This window comes from Poromitra crassiceps (assembly GCF_964638095.1).
Source record: "Poromitra crassiceps genome assembly, chromosome: 6".
Taxonomy (NCBI): domain Eukaryota; kingdom Metazoa; phylum Chordata; class Actinopteri; order Beryciformes; family Melamphaidae; genus Poromitra; species Poromitra crassiceps.
The window spans coordinates 52,157,830-52,174,336 of record NC_139627.1 but is presented as its reverse complement, the minus strand read 5'-3'; the positions used below and the strand labels follow the sequence as shown (position 1 = coordinate 52,174,336).

At 43.2% G+C, this 16,507-nt stretch overlaps 1 protein-coding gene across 1 annotated transcript in view; it reads right to left on the bottom strand.

Moving 5' to 3' along the window:
- Positions 1 to 1,127: 1,127 nt before the first annotated feature.
- LOC310777970 (uncharacterized protein) overlaps positions 1,128 to 16,507 on the bottom strand; it is a gene marked incomplete at its 3' end in the record, with an annotated part of 29,936 nt that continues 14,556 nt past the window's right edge. Inside the window, exons 7-9 of the mRNA XM_083638301.1 lie at positions 1,561 to 1,635; positions 1,377 to 1,451; positions 1,128 to 1,207 (exon numbers count right to left, since the gene is read on the bottom strand). Coding sequence (XP_083494427.1) covers positions 1,128 to 1,207; positions 1,377 to 1,451; positions 1,561 to 1,635 — 230 coding nt within the window. The remainder of the gene's footprint in view (positions 1,208 to 1,376; positions 1,452 to 1,560; positions 1,636 to 16,507) is intronic.

The window sequence follows — 16,507 nt, the reverse complement described above, 5'->3', positions numbered from 1 at the left end:
GACGCGAAACGCGTCGGCTGGCCCAAAAAATATGTGAGAGATGCTTGATATCTCTGGCAGTGAATATCCAATTTCAAAAATTTCAACGGATTCGAAAACCTTAGGGGCGTGAGATTTAATATATATTCATATTCCCCACGGAAAACCCATCCTTTAACTGTGGGTGAGAGATCTAAACAATTTAAAGATCTTTCACCCTGTCACTAACTGTAGACTCAGGGTGAGAGGTGTGGGGTTAGGCGTTAAGGACCTTGCTCATGGGCACTTCAGTCGGTGTGTTATGGGCCTCCTGAGGTCTTGAGCCCCTGGGCCTGGGCCCGGTAGACCCGTTTGGTAATACATCCCTGCCGATGTCTGCACCAGCACCCTGCTTGCCACCATGTGTGGATGAATGGGTGAATGTAGGCATAGTAAAGTACTTTGGATAAAAGCTCGTTATAAATGCAGTCCATGTATCGTTTTTACAAATATTGATGAACGTCGTCAGGCAATGATCTTTATGAACAGCTGACACAAGTACAGTGAAGCGTATTTCCACTTTTCATTGTAAATTGTTGTGGAGCATCAGCAAAGTGTCTAAAGTGTAAATGGAATGATACTTGACAGACAGAAGACAAGAAATACACTCGTGCTCCTCTCCTCTGTCCAGGCTTCAGAAACGTCCAGGCACACCATCAGGCAGGACATGTAGGCTACATAACATGAGAATCAGTGAGTCACATGAAAAACCCACCTCTATAGCTGACAATACCCTGCACAATCTGCACTTGTATGAAGGATGTCTGGCACTTCTGTGGTCAGAGACACACTAACTGCTCAAATACAGACATCCTTCCTCTAACAGTGCATGTGACTGGTTCACTCTGTAGCAGACAATAAACCTATCAATGTAGTGTCTATAGAAACTATAAGAGACACTATAAGGGAGAGCCTTGCCTTGGTTCCAGATAGCATCACATCAGTATCATCCAGACTCCCATGTCTCCACCAATACAAAAATACCTTTTGTTCTTCTTCTTTTGCCAAATAAAAGGTTGTATACAATCTATAAAGGTAAACATAGAGAATGAAGGCTCTGCTGTTGAAGAAGTGAACTGCAGGTTGGATGTTTATTATTGAGTGAAGTGTCAGTAGTATTGATCCCATAACCTGGAGCCGAACTGAAGAGTCACCATGAAGAACTCATCATACCAGTTGTGGCTCGTCCCTGTGGCCACAGCAGGAAGTGCAGCTCAGCTCAGGCCACAGAGGCCTGAACACAAAGGCCTTCTAGTGTGAACAGTGATGTGTGTGGGAAATAGCAGAGTCCACTTCAGTGTTTGGGCACGCTTGTATTCACACTCACGTGTACCGGGCACGCTTGTATTCACACTCACGTGTACCGGGCACGCTTGTGTTCACACTCACGTGTACGGGCACGCTTGTGTTCACACTCACGTGTACCGGGCACGCTTGTGTTCACACTCACGTGTACGGGCACGCTTGTGTTCACACTCACGTGTGCCGGGCACTCTTGTGTTCACACTCACGTGTACCGTGCACGCTTGTATTCACACTCACGTGTACGGGCACGCTTGTGTTCACACTCACGTGTGCCGGGTACGCTTGTGTTCACACTCACGTGTACCGGGCACGCTTGTGTTCACACTCACGTGTACCGAGCACGCTTGTGTTCACACTCACGTGTACCGGGCACGCTTGTGTTCACACTCACGTGTACCGGGCACGCTTGTGTTCACACTCACGTGTACCGGGCACGCTTGTGTTCACACTCACGTGTACCGGGTACGCTTGTGTAAAAAAATTTTTTTTTTACAAATACTTTTTCATGATAATAGGCCTACTATTATTTTACAATAGTAGACAAAAAATAAGCACAACAACGTCTTAAAGCCCCACTCAGTAAGTTTTCCACTGCGCCCTCTGCGTGCATTAGTATCGTTAACGATATCGCCGTTCAAAGTCAACAAAACACAGCGCCAGAAGCTCTATGTACATGTTGTGACATCGGGTACTCACCACATGATGAAATAATAATGCATAGTCCCGTGAAACATCATTTTCGTAGCAAATCCGAATCGAGTTACTTCCTTGTATTCATTCAGACAGCGCTTCCGCTGTACAGCGCATGCGCGCGTCCTGTTTTTTTTTATTTTTTCTTGCTACGGGACGTGGCAGACAACTTGCTTAGTCCCAGTGCTGGCCAATGGAGGGCGGTGTGGGATAAATAAAGACGAGGGTCTCCCTATTACAAGTCAATCTACCATGTCCTGTGACTAAAAAGCTCTTATATTAATGTCAAAAATGTCAAAAATCTTACTGATTGGGGCTTTAAGTCTTTAAATAATAGTGAAATCATTTTCCTAATTCTGGCTTTCTGGCTGCCTGGGCTGCAGCACTTTCACCATGGTCCCTAATCCATACCACCCCACCCCCTGCGTGGCCGTGCCCCCTTCTACCTGCTCGGAGCTGGGGGAAGGCCAGGGAGCTGGAAGGTGGGTGCTGAGGGTGCTGCAGCACCCCCTGGTGGCAAGAAATGGGATTTTCGAAATTGTTGGATTTGGCTGTCTTGTGTTTATACCACCAACAAAATGCATTAAAAAACAGTTTGTGCTTCCCAGCTCTAATCTTATTTCATACGCTCTCTCTTCAAAAGTGTTTGATTTTCATCATAATCTGGTTTTCCATAATAATAATAATAATAATAAGTTCAGTGTTTATGCCTGTGTTGCTGTCTGTTGTAGTGTAAAACAACTAAAGGGAGAGCAGGTGCTTACATGAAAGTGAGTGAGAAAAGGAGAAGATACTGAATAATGACATCACAACAGTATAATCCTAATGTTAATTTAAAATTAAATATTCTTCTAAATATGGATGAAAGTCCAAAAAACGTCAAATTTTCTTCGGCGCTGCCCTTGCGGGCAGCACCGATAGCCCCTTCCTCACAGCACCCCCTACCTAAAAGTACTTCCAGCGCCACTGGGGGCGATTCTGAGCCTGCACTGCAGTGGTGGAATTAGCTGCAATATAATTTTTATAATATTTTCGTTGGGGGGGTAGGGGGGGGGGGGTGCACCAGCAAAAATCTTGCCTAGGGCACCAACTTGGTCAGGCACGCCACTGCCAGTGAGAATCCACCCTTAATTTCACTGACCAGTGACCACTGTGTTAGTGTGTGTGTGTGTGTGTGTGTGTGTGTGTGTGTGTGTGTGTGTGTGTGTGTGTGTGTGTGTGTGTGTGTGTGTGTGCGTGATCAATAAAGTGTGCTTGTCCCCCTTTTGTTTTCTTGTGCTCTAGATACAGAAGACAGCTTCTCTATAAATCTCTGAGGCAAAATGGCAACTCCACTAATTGGGCCAAATAAAGTTTAAGTGAATAAAAAGCCAATTCCCAAAGATGACAGCCTACATCATTAAATACAATCCCATGTTAGCTGTGTAAAAGCACAAGATGACACATCCCCAAACAGAACAGGCGACAATAACTACAAAATGGTGCTTTTAACCTCATGCTGCCAGATGGTTTGTAAAAGAGTATCTGTTTTCATTTAAATATCCTTACATTTTTCTTTTACGGTTCCCAAATATATGCATCCACATTTGAACCACCCATCCAATACATTCAATAAATCCCAAACAACTTTTCCTTTGATTCCAGTTATTTATTTTCTAATCTTTTCCAAATCGGTCTTACCGTAATGGAGTGATAGGCAGATGGTTTTGTTACATTACATTGTGGCAGCCAATGGTATCAAATCCATCAAAAGAATCAAAACTAGTAAGCACTTACAGCAGCAGCTGTCTAAAACTGTATGGCTGCATACCTGGCGATTACCCCACCCGTCATAATGACACCTGGCTGTCTACCAGGTGTCTGCCGACACAACAGAGCCAATCTCTCCAGAATCCGGCATGCATCAATAATCAACAATCAATCATAATTGGTAATTGCAGTTAATTGCATTTGCACAACAACACTTCATATTTCATTTCATATTGCATAAATGCTGTGCTTAATGAATGTTAATTTCCAAAAACAAAATCAAAATATTCAATAATTAAATAAAATATTTGGCTATGTTTCTACACTATTCATTAATCACTTGGAGCATCATGAGCCAAAAACGTTGATTCAGAAACAGTGATTTAGACAGTAAGTAAGAGGTTAATTAACTAGGGCAGTGCTTCTCAAAGTGGGGTCCGGGGACTCCCAGGGGACCTTGAGGGGCTTCCAGGGGGTCCCCAGCAAAAATGAGGATTATTTATTTTCACTATAACACCATCCATAAGTAACACAATGACAGAATGTATGACTATTTTGGTCATGGGTGTCATACACTTTCTGTAATAAAACATATATTGTGGAGTCCTTCCGCTTCCTGGGGACCATCATCAGCCAGGACCTAAAATGGGAGCTGAACATCAGAGCTCTCACCAAGAAGACACAGCAGAGGATGTACTTTGTGCGGCAGCTGAAGAAATTCAAAGTGCCAAAGGCCACGATGGTGCACTTCTACTCCTCCATCGTTGAGTCCATCTTCACCTCCTCCATAACCGTCTGGTATGCTGCTGCCACTCAAAAAGACATCAACAGACCTCAGCGCATCATCCGCTGCGCTGAGAGGATAATCGGATGCAACCTGCCATCCCTCCAGGACCTGCACGCAGCCAGGACACTGAAGCGGTCTCGCAAAATCATGGCTGACCCCTCCCCCCACGGCAAGAGACTGAGGTCTGCCAAGACCAGAACCACCCGCCACAAGACCAGCTTCTTCCCAACCGCCATCAGCCTCACCAACAAGGCCCGGAAACCCCTTCCGCCAAGGGCCTGACCAACAACCCCCCCCCCACACACACACAAACTCACTACCTCCTCCTAAACTCAACTGAACTCCCCCCCCCCCATAAAACTGGAACTCATACTGTATCTAATTGAATGCCTGTCTAACTGGGACTGGTAAATTGATGTAAATTCCCTGCACATTAATGCTTATTTAACTTAGCCTGTAAATTTCATGTTCATTCAATGCAGGGCCGGCGCCAGAATGAAATGACTGAGGGGGCGGTTATAACTGGGGAGGGGGCTGATTTTTTTTTTTTTATATGATATTTTTATATCGTAAAACATAGGTTATATACCCGCTATGCCTATTTCTGGACTTTTTAACCATAATAACCTCTGAAAAGCGCAATAACAACACAAGAAAGACTACTATTCAAAATCAAATAAAACATTTATTTCACAGCAGCAGATTAAGGCATTAATAGAGCTGAGCTTTGCATAACGCGAAATGCGGGACCTGTCTGAAGCACTCTGAACATATATGTCTATATGAAAAGTCAAAGAATAAACTGCAAAAATCGACAAAAAAATTAACAAAATAATAGCCAGTCAGTGCCAGGTTCATTAAAGAAATAAAGTGATCAGATGCGTTGTCTCCATCTTTCTGCTCATGGGATGCAGTGTGCTTGGGTGCAGCTGATTTCTCTCTCTCTCTCTCTCTCTCTCTCTCTGTGTGTGTGTGTGTGTGTGTGTGTGTGTGTGTGTGTGTGTGTGTGTGTGTGTGTGTGTGTGTGTGTGTGTGTGTTTGTGTGTGTGTGTGTGCGTGTGTGTGTGTTTTAATCACATCATGATCACTACAACATGCAGTGAGGTTCAAATTTAATAAATAGCTACATCTCTAACACCTTGTGACAACCAAAGCACAGCAAATAGCGCTTCCCTGCCAATTCTGAAACAACAGAGCTATGTTTATAGGGGGTAGCCTACATCAACTTAAACTGATCAAATTTGATGAAGACTGCAGAAACGGCAGCCGAAACATGTCAGGTACAAACATTGCCTAACTGGCCTTTATAGATGAACTATTCTATCAATTTTTTTATTTTATTTTTTAAGTGAGGGGGCAAAGCCCCCTATCGCCCCCTCGTGGCGCCGGGCCCGATTCAATGTAAACTCTTATCTAGCTCTGACTGTAAATTCATGTAAATCCACTGCCTATTTAATGTATATTTAACTCAGTCTGTAAATCTCATGTAAATCCAACGTAAATTCATATTTATCATCCACAGAACACTTCACCACTCATGTACTGTACATATTGTATATATTGACTCGATTGTATTCGATTTGATTGCACTTGCAACCTTGCGATTGCCGTTAGTTATCTTCCTACTTCTTATCCCTGTATATTGATGTAACCGCTACACTGCATACAGACACTAAGACAAATTCCTCGTATGTAACTTGCATACTGTGGCAATAAAAGTGATTCTGATTCTGATTCTGATAAAAAAGTAAAAGTCTCTCTCTCTCTCTCTCTCTCTCTCTCTCTCTCTCTCTCTCTCTCTCTCTCTCTCTGTGTCTCTCTCTCTCTTCTTATACTTAGATGAAGCACCAGATGGGTGGGATACAGGATGAGGACAGTTCAAAAAGACCATAGCAGTGGTTTTCAATCTTGATTGGCTTCGACCCCTGTTAGGGAATGGAATTGAAGTCCTCTGCCATGGGTGAATCTATATGTGTGAGAGGTCATGTCATGTTAACTCATAGCATAATTATGCATATGCAATTATTAGGCAACTATTAGCTTATTGATTAGGAAATGCCCATGGAACTTATATGTTTCTCCAACAACCCCTTTCCCTGATTTCTGAATCAAAGTACCCCCTTTACCCGACTACAACATTTTGCTGGGAAAACGGCAAGAGAAAACTATACGATGCACGTGCCCCCTATGTAAAGACATTCAAGATTCAAGATTTTTATTGTCACTCCATAAAACAAGTATCACGTGTGAAATTCTTGTGCTGTGGACTCCGTTTACAACATAGTACAAATATAACAGGGCATATGAGTGCGAAAACAGCAAGAGACACAACAAGCAATAAGGCAGTATAGTGATAAGACAAGTCAGAGACAGTGGCATATTCACTGCACATATAGGTGCACCCATAGGTTCCCACCCATCTGGTGCTTCATCTAAGTATAAGAAGAGAGAGAGAGACACAGAGAGAGAGAGAGAGAGAGAGAGAGAGAGAGAGACATGTACCCGCACTATTAGGTGCTGGAACATAGCTAGCTGTTAGCTATGAGCTAACGTTAGTTGTGTGGCAATAAAACACCACTGAACAACCAGTTTGATATAACGCACATGTTCGAGTCATGCTCTTTCCATATTAAGCCCACCAGCTTTGATATCTGTTGGCTAGTTGTTGATATATTGTGGCTATAAAATAACGTTTTTATCCATGTCATGGAGGCAACTTGCGCTCCTCACTCTGTGCGTTTTCTGTTTCCACCCAGTGCCACCATTTGTTTACCAAAATGCTGATGGGCTGATCCCTTCTATATATGATGCAATGAATGAACGATAAGCCACCGTTTGAAGAATATAACACTAGAAAATAAGAAAGAGTTGCAATTAGTGCCTCCCAAGGAGATTTATTTTAACCTTTTATTCAGTTTCATGATCTATTCTTACATTGTCCCTAGGGGTATGCGTACGCCACTTTGCGAACCACTGGCCTATAGCTAAGCACACTGCCAGTCACAGAGAAGCGTAGTACTGTGCTGTCCTCAAAATACTTTCCTGCTGTATAGAGAGCCAAAGTGAACGTCACTTCCTGCTTCAGCACTGTACCAGAGGTTTTCATCCGCCATTTATTTTCCCATAGACATTTCATAAAATGCTTATAAAATAGTTGTACTTCGTCGAACCAAACGGTTCAGCTAACGCTATAATTGGGAGAGACCATAGAACATTTCACTCCGACCAAAACTTAAAAAAACATTGAAAAAATATTTTCTCTAAATCAGAATTTTTGTTAACGTTTTGGTCCCAGTGAAATGTTACCTGGTCTCTCCTGTTTCTAAATATATCTGAACCGTTTGGTTTGAACAAGTAAAACTATGTTTATAAGCATTTTACGAAATGTCTATGTGAAAATAAATGGCGGATGGAAATCTCTGGTACAGTGCTGAAGCAGGAAGTAGGCGGTCACTTTGCCTCTCTATATAATCCTCCTTGGTATTCAGTGTAATTCTCCATGTCAAGGAGTCAAGGAGGCTTAACCGAAGCATTCAAAGTGTTTGTGGATACTTTTAGTCCCAGGTCTGCTACATACTGTAGCTCCTGGAGAGTGATGGGAAAAACCTCTCATCCCTGTTTTAAAAGCAAATATTCAAGCGACGTCTTATGAGCTTTATTGAGATTGAGATCTATTATTTCACCTTTGGAGTGCACTATAATCTGTTGATCCATTATTTCTGCAGGGAGCTATTTTCTACCCAATATGTCAGAGACAAGACTGCACTTTCTGTTCTGCATTCTGTATTATGTGATCATCCCAAAATGGCTGAGCTGCGTTTGCCAAGTGTTGCTAATTATAGCAGTGCTATTAGCTATACTGTATTGTACTGTACTGTAGCACCAGCAGCCTGCATCTTAATGTCCACATAGAGACACTGCATGAAATATACCACGCCCATCACGGGGGAAAGCTCTCCATTCACTCCCATGCACCAGCGTAATTTTTTCCTTGAATTAAACATAGCTAAAAGCTGTTGTGTGGTGGGGCTGTGCAGACAACAAATGTAAAAAATCGGCAATTCAAGTTTTTTTGTACTCTCGAGCAAAACAAGGAAGCCGTTGAGAATTGGCGAGAAGAAAAATGTGGATATAGCTGTCAAAGAAGTAAGTTGGAGTGTTAATCTTCCGTATATATGATCTTTGTGTGCAACACGTGACAGGAGAACGCCAGGATTGGGGCGGAACTGTTTCCCCCAGTTTTGGGCGTGGTTTCTGAATGTTGACACGCTCCGCAGTAGTCAGGGATCCAGTCACCCAAAATTTTAGAGGACCTGACATGGCATGCTATACTTTTTGTTTGTGTTTTATCTATTCATTTGGACATTAAGGTCCACTGAATGAGAGGTCTGCTCTGCCGGAAACCTTGCGAAAAAAAGTTGTGGCCATTTTTGGATATGAAGCCTTTATTTTTTGACCGAAAAATGTGAAAGAGGTTTTTTTCCTCAAAGTCCTCTGTGGGTTGCGTAGGCTGTCAATAAATTCATCCCAGGTACACAGAACATGTGTGTTGACAACACCAAGTTAAGAAATACACTTACAAAACCTTTCCAAATGATTTATAGCCATTTTCTATTACAAAAAAGCACTCGTTTTTTTTATTTTCTCCATTATTTTCATCTTTACTTTGTTAGTAAACAATTATATCCTGAAATATGACATCAGCCAATGTGTCATTCTGTTCAGCAGATATTATAGTCGTTCCACACTAAAGATTATTAAAATCAACCCAAAATCAATGGATCTGTGGTGATTTCATTACCTTTATGCTTGAAATTCCTTGAGACATGTTTTTAGTTTTAACAAAACCCTGTACCCCAAAGACAATAGAAAACAACAAAATGATTTTAATCACAAAATGTACACTGGATGACAAGCCAACAAAACAATTATTATACAGCTTAATTTGGATAGATTGTGACCAGTATCTAGAAAACATTAAATTAAACATTAGCTGAACAAAATTATTGAACACAACACATTAAAAAAAGAAAGAAAAAAGACTGGCAACAAGGTCTATAATATAACAAAATTAACTTTGCAATGAACAAAATAACTCAATCACTGTCACTGTCTTCAAGTGTGAGAAATAACTCAATCTGTCACTGTCTTCAAGTGTGAGTTCAATCGTTGAACATTTGTTGGGGTCCCCAGTGCAGAGACATGCGATGACACACTTGACATTGGCTCTCACACAAGAGCATCCTCGGGCACACATGCTTTTCTTGCAGTGACAGTATTTGGTGTGTTTGAATTCTGCAGGTTTTGCCTCCTTCAGCATCACGGTTGCCATCAGCTTACCACTGACAAGCTCTCTGCCAAAGTCAATGGCAACAGGGTAGGTTGGTTGAGACGTGTGCTCGCTTGCATACAGCCAACTGATGCAGGGCTCGGCGAAGGTGTAACTGGAATGAAGGCATCTTCGGTAGGTGGAAGGCAACGCATGTCTCCTTTGATATTGCCAAAGAGATGGGCTCGCAGTGCATCCAAATTACCACTGAAGTCACTCCTCTCATACAGTGACACCATGTACCGCCTAGCCGCTGTCACAACATCTTCTTTAACATCCAGGCTTTCCCCAGGGTTACCGTATCTGCACAGGGGCAGAAGGTCTTCCAGGTGATCAACGGCAGTTTTGTAGGCGTGCTTTTTTCCTCTTCTGTAGAGCTAGCTGTAGAGATAGCTCACTGTGTCACAGCACAAGCTCAAGGTCCTGGGACTAAACACAGCAATGTGTGACTGGATCCTGGACTTTCTGACAGACCGCCGCCAGGTGGTGAGAGTGGGCAACCTCACCTCCTCCCCACTGACCATCAGCATAGGAGTGCCCCAGGGATGCGTCTCCAGCCCCTTCTGGTACGACCTCTACACCCACGACTGCGTGGCGACTCAAACCTCGAACACCATCGTGAAGTTTGCAGACGACACAGCAGTCGTGGGGCTGATCTCCAGGAGCGACGAGACGGCCTACAGAAAGGAGGTGGAGGGAACAATGGTGCCAGGACAACCACCTCTCTCTAAATGTATCCAAGACCAAGGAGATCATTGTAGACTACAGGAGGGGGGGGGGGGGGGGCGCACACCCCCCAATCACCATCAATGGCACAGTGGTGGAAAAGGTGGACAGCTTCACTGTCCACTATATTATCCCCATCTTCACTGTTGTCAAAAAGGCCCAACAGCGACTACACAGACTCAGACGCCTGAAGAAATTTGGGCTAAGGCCAAAATCCTCAGGGACTTCTACAGAGGCATCATTGAAAGCCTGCTGACTGGCTGCTTCACGGGAACTGTACCACCATGGACCGCAGGGCACTGAGAAGAGTGAGGCGCGCGGCCCAGCACGTAACAGGATGTGAGCTACCAGAACTGCAGGAGCTGTACAATCAGCGGTGCCTCAGGAGGTCCCTGAAGATCATCAAGGACACATACCACCCCCACAACAGCCTGTTCTCCCTGTTACCCTCAGGGAGGAGATACAGGGTCCCAAAAGCACGAACAAATCGCCTGAGGGACAGTTTCTTCCCGCAGGCCACGAGACTCCTTAACACACACAAATAAACAATCATGTAGCAGCTGCTACCATTACATATGATAATTATGCCTATGTTATTTGCACCTGTGCAAACAGAATGTTTATTTATGTTTTAAGGTGTCTACGCTAGAAAAGAAAAGGAAAAGTTTACTGTTATTGCTTGCATCTATATGCCCTGTTTTTGCACTGTTATACTGCACTATGTTGTAACGGAGCCTACAGCACAAGAATTTCACACGTGATACTTGTACTACGGAGTGACAATAAAAATCTTGAATCTTGAATCTTGAATCCAGTCAGTATGTAGGTGCTGAGGAGCATGGAGGAAAGATCTGCAGCTTGAACATCATAGTTCACTGCCAGGGCGTCTGCGATTGCATCTTCTTTACCCACAGCTCCTGCAGGCCATCCATGTAATTCTCCGTGATCCTGGTCGCACTGTTCTGTTAAAAGCAGATTGTCAGGTTGAGCTTCCAGAACTATCCTGTGAGAAGCATGAGGAGGCAGATACCAGGATGTTTGCCCACATTGCATACTCATTACAACATCTGCACCACAAACGGGCTGTAGTGGTGGCTACTGACACAGACGTGATCATGATGTGTATATACTACATTGCACACATGGATGGCCTGCAGGAGCTGTGGGTAAAGAAGATGGATATCTACCTGCTCATGCAATCGCAAACGCCCTGGCAGTGAACAATGATGTTCAAGCTGCAGATCTTTCCTCCATGCTCCTCAGCACCTACTGACTGGATGTGACACAGTGAGCTATCTCTACAGAAGAGGAAAAAAGCACGGCTACAAAACTGACGTTGATCACCTGGAAGACCTTCTGGCCCTGTGCAGATACGGTAACCCTGGGGAAAGCCTGGATGTTAAAGAAGATGTTGTGACAGCGGCTAGGCGGTACATGGTCACTGTATGAGAGGAGTGACTTCAGTGGTAATTTGGATGCACTGCGAGCCCATCTCTTAGGCAATATCAAAGGAGACATGCGTTGCCTTCCACCTACCGAAGATGCCTTCGTTCCAGTTACACCTTCGCCGAGCCCTGCATCAGTTGGCTGTATGCAAGTGAGCACACGTCTCAACCAACCTACCCTGTTGCCATTGACTTCGGCAGAGAGCTTGTCAGTGGTAAGCTGATGGCAACCATGATGCTGAAGGAGGCAAAACCTGCAGAATTCAAACACACCAAATACTGTCACTGCAAGAAAAGCATGTGTGCCCAAGGATGCTCTTGTGTGAGAGCCAATGTCAAGTGTGTCATCGCATGTCTCTGCACTGGGGACCCCAACAAATGTTCAACGATTGAACTCACACTTGAAGACAGTGACAGTGATTGAGTTATTTCTCACACTTGAAGACAGTGACAGTGATTGAGTTATTTTGTTCATTGCAAAGTTAATTTTGTTATATTATAGACCTTGTTGCCAGTCTTTTTTCTTTCTTTTGTTAATGTGTTGTCTTCAATAATTTTGTTCAGCTAATGTTTAATTTAATGTTTTCTAGATACTGGTCACAATCTATCCAAAGCTGTATAACAATAATTGTTTTCTTGGCTTGTCATGCAGTGTACATTTTGTGATTAAAATCATTTTGTTGTTTTGAATTTCTTGTGTTACAAGTATTGTCTTTGGGGTACAGGGTTTTGTTAAAACTAAAAACATGTCTCGAGGAATTTCGAGCATAAAGGTAATAAAATCACCACAGATCCATTGATTTTGGGTTGATTTTAATCATCTTTAGTGTGGAATGACTATAATATCTGCTGAAAAGAATGACACATTGGCTGATGTCATATTTCAGGATATAATTGCTTATTAACAAAGTAAAGATGAAAATAATGGAGAAAATTCAGAAAACGAGTGCTTTTTTGTAATAGAAAATGGCTATAAATCATTTGGAAAGGTTTTGTAAGTGTATTTCTTAACTTGGTGTTGTCAACACACATGTTCTGTGTACCTGGGATGAATTTATTGACAGCCTACGCAACCCACTGAGGACTTTGAGGAAAAAAAACTCTTTCACATTTTTCGGTCAAAAAATAAAGGCTTCATATCCAAAAATGGCCACAACTTTTTTTCGCGAGGTTTCCGGCAGAGCAGACCTCTCATTCAGTGGACCTTAATGTCCAAATGAATAGATAAAACACCAAAAAAAAGTATAGCATGCCATGTCAGGTTCAACCCATTTTCTTGAGCTTTTGGGCCTGTGGATCCCTGACTACAGTGTCTCTATGCCTGTGCTGAACCTGGTCGAGTGGTTATAGCCTATGTCAGTTTTTACTGACACAGCCTACATGCAGCCTTATTTTAATTTACTAGGCCAAAATACTGCCAAACTACGCTGGTTTTATGAGATGTCTGTCCGCCCCATAGACTGTAGGTCCACTCCCGCTTTCAACCACGCTGACTTGTATTTACATCTGGGCATTAGCAGGGAGGGGGCTTGCCGGGTGGCTGCGTAACATATAGACGCAACAGTTTACAAACGTATGGCATCCATTCATTCAGGATCAGGTCATCAACCATCCAGGTTGATGACCTGGATGGTTTGCACTCTCCCCGCCCCCCCCCCCCCCCCATTTCTATTTCTATTATGTTAGCTTTTTTTTTTTTTTTTTTTTTAGAGGGGGGGGGGGGGGGGGGGGGTCTTATCCTTTTTTAGGGGGGGGGGGTCTTATTCCCATGGATAACTGGCCACATAGCAATCTCATGTCACGCCCAGATATTTCTAGTCCACCTTTGCCCCATTTGCTCCCCTTTCAAAACACTGCTGCCCGACAGCAGAGAGACCCACATGGAGCACGTGCATGGAAGTGTGTGGCAGCGCGGTCAGTTGCTGGAAAATGCTCAAAACATTCTACTAGCATAACAACAGACAGTTAATACTGTCAATAGCATTTCAGAGATGCCAAAGAAGAACAACAACATAAGGCTACTGTTTCAAAATGAAAGAACACATTTATTAACCAGAGTAAGAAGCAAGGGGACACACAGGCAACGTTTTTCTGATTCTCATAACACCACTTCAAGAATCCTATAGAACCTATGCAATCAATATGAAATGCAATATTAATGAACAAAAACAATATTTCTACAATAGTCTAGATATTTTGCATATGAGTAAAAAATAAAGCTTTTTCAAGCAAGCTAATATATGAAGTAACTTGTAGCCTATCCAGAGCTGAAATATTAAAAACAATTGGCTGTTTTTAGTGAAAGAAAGAGCAAAAAAATATTAATTTTAACAACATCAACAAACAACAGTGCAGGATATTCCACACAGTTAGAATGCATGACTGAAACAAAATCCAAAAAGCTTCATCCAAGCTTCGCATAAAAAACTCATTGAACTGATTCCATGTTTGTTTCATCATCTTCTGCCCATCATGTCATGTCTTACAGTCTCCACAAGCACACAGATGAATGTATCTCTATCAGCTCAGACAGTTGTGCTCCACAAGCACACAGATGAATGTATCTCTATCAGCTCAGACAGTTGTGCTCCACAAGCACAGAGATGAATGTATCTCTATCAGCTCAGACAGTTGTGCTCTAAATGCAACCGCTCTCATTATCAACAGTAAAGTACACATGGATTCAGTGAATAGGCGACCACACATGTAAATCATCTACTATGTACATGACAGGATAGCCAGACCTATAGACCATCCTCACAGCTGTTCACTCCTCACAGATCAACAGCTCTCTCTCCCTCTCTCTCTCTCCCCCCCCTCTCTATCTCTCTCTCTCTCTCCCCCTTTCTCTCCCTCTCTCTCACCCCCTCTCTCTCTCTCTCTCTTTCCATCTCTCTCTCCCTCTCTCTCTCCACCCCTGCCTCTCTCCCCTCTCTCTCTCTCTCCCCCTCTCTCTGTCCCTCTCTCCCTCTCTCTCCCCCCTCTCTCTCTCTCCCTCTGTCTCTCTCTCTCCCTCTCTCTCTCCCCCTCTCTCCCTCCCTCTCTCTCTCTCTCTCTCCTCTCTCCCCCTCTCTCTCTCTCTCTCCCCCCCTCCCTCTCTCTCCCTCCCTCTCCTTCTCTCTCTTTCCCTCTCTCTCTCTTTCCCCCCTCTCTCTCTCTCCCCAACCCTCTCTCTCTCTCTCTCTCCCCTCTCTCTCTCTCTCTACAATGGAGGGAAAAATTGAATGAGGAAATGTACAAGTGAAACATAGCTGGGAAAAGACTGCTGTTACCACTGATATCAACTACTGGAAAAAAATCTGTAATAACACCTTTTCCATGTCGCCAAACACCAAAATACGACGCATTCAGTCTCAAATCCTGCACAGATGAAACACTTCACTCAACAGAAAGTGTTCAAAATAGGATTGTACACACTGCCTGCTATCTAAACACCACAGACAACTGCTCTCATGCTACCTGGATCTGCCATAAGCTATCCTCCATTTTGAATTGCAGCATTGCAGTCTCCCCATCCGTTTGTCTCCTGGGAGAAGTCTCCTCAGTTCAACCGCCACTCAGCATTGAGCAGCCAACTTTGATCGCCTTAACAATCGGCAAGAAAACAATCGGACTCAATTGGAAACAGAGACACAAGCTATCAGCATCCCAGAGGCTTCATCTATTATCACAACACATCACAATGGACAAAGTTCAAGCAAATACAAGAAACCAAGCTGAGCAGTTTAACTCACATTGGGCACGTCAAGTGACCCTTTTTCACAGCAGCCACTGTGTGTCTAAAAGGCAGGAAGTAACACAGGTGCAAACAAACATTAATTTGGGTTTCCAACTTCCACTCCATTTAGGTGTTCCAGTGCTGGGGCCCGCGGGCCCTAGTTAATCACTTGGTTGCACCTGTGTTTACCCTGCCTTTTATTTAGACACAAAATGGTGGCTGTGAAAAAGTCCTGTTCCATTTCAAATGATGCTATTCACATTCAGATTTCAATGCAATGATTCAAGTTCAACAAGACAAATACAAAAGATGTGATTCAAATTCAGTTCATTAATACATCAAGTTGAGCACCTTGAATGCAAATTCAAATTCAAATTCAATTTCTAGTGACACATATTTCTGCCCATACAGTCAGCCAGTCTCTCTCTCTTTCGCTCTCTCTCTCTCTCTCTCTCTCGCTCTCCTCTCTCTCTCTCTCTCTCTCTCTCTCTCTCTCTCTCTCACACACACAGCTAACAACGTTCTCTGTTCTAAAGAGGACCTGTCACTTTAAGGACATTTTTAGTCTCACACTTTGTACTTTTACTGCAGTGGATTTTCACACCAGCTCTACTTAACTCTTTCCCTGCCAGAGACAGAGTCTTATTTTGAAGTTGCAGCCACCACAATTTTCACTCATCTTTCAAAACCCCAAATATTTTTGTTCTAAATGTAAACAGTGAATATATCAAAGAAAGAAC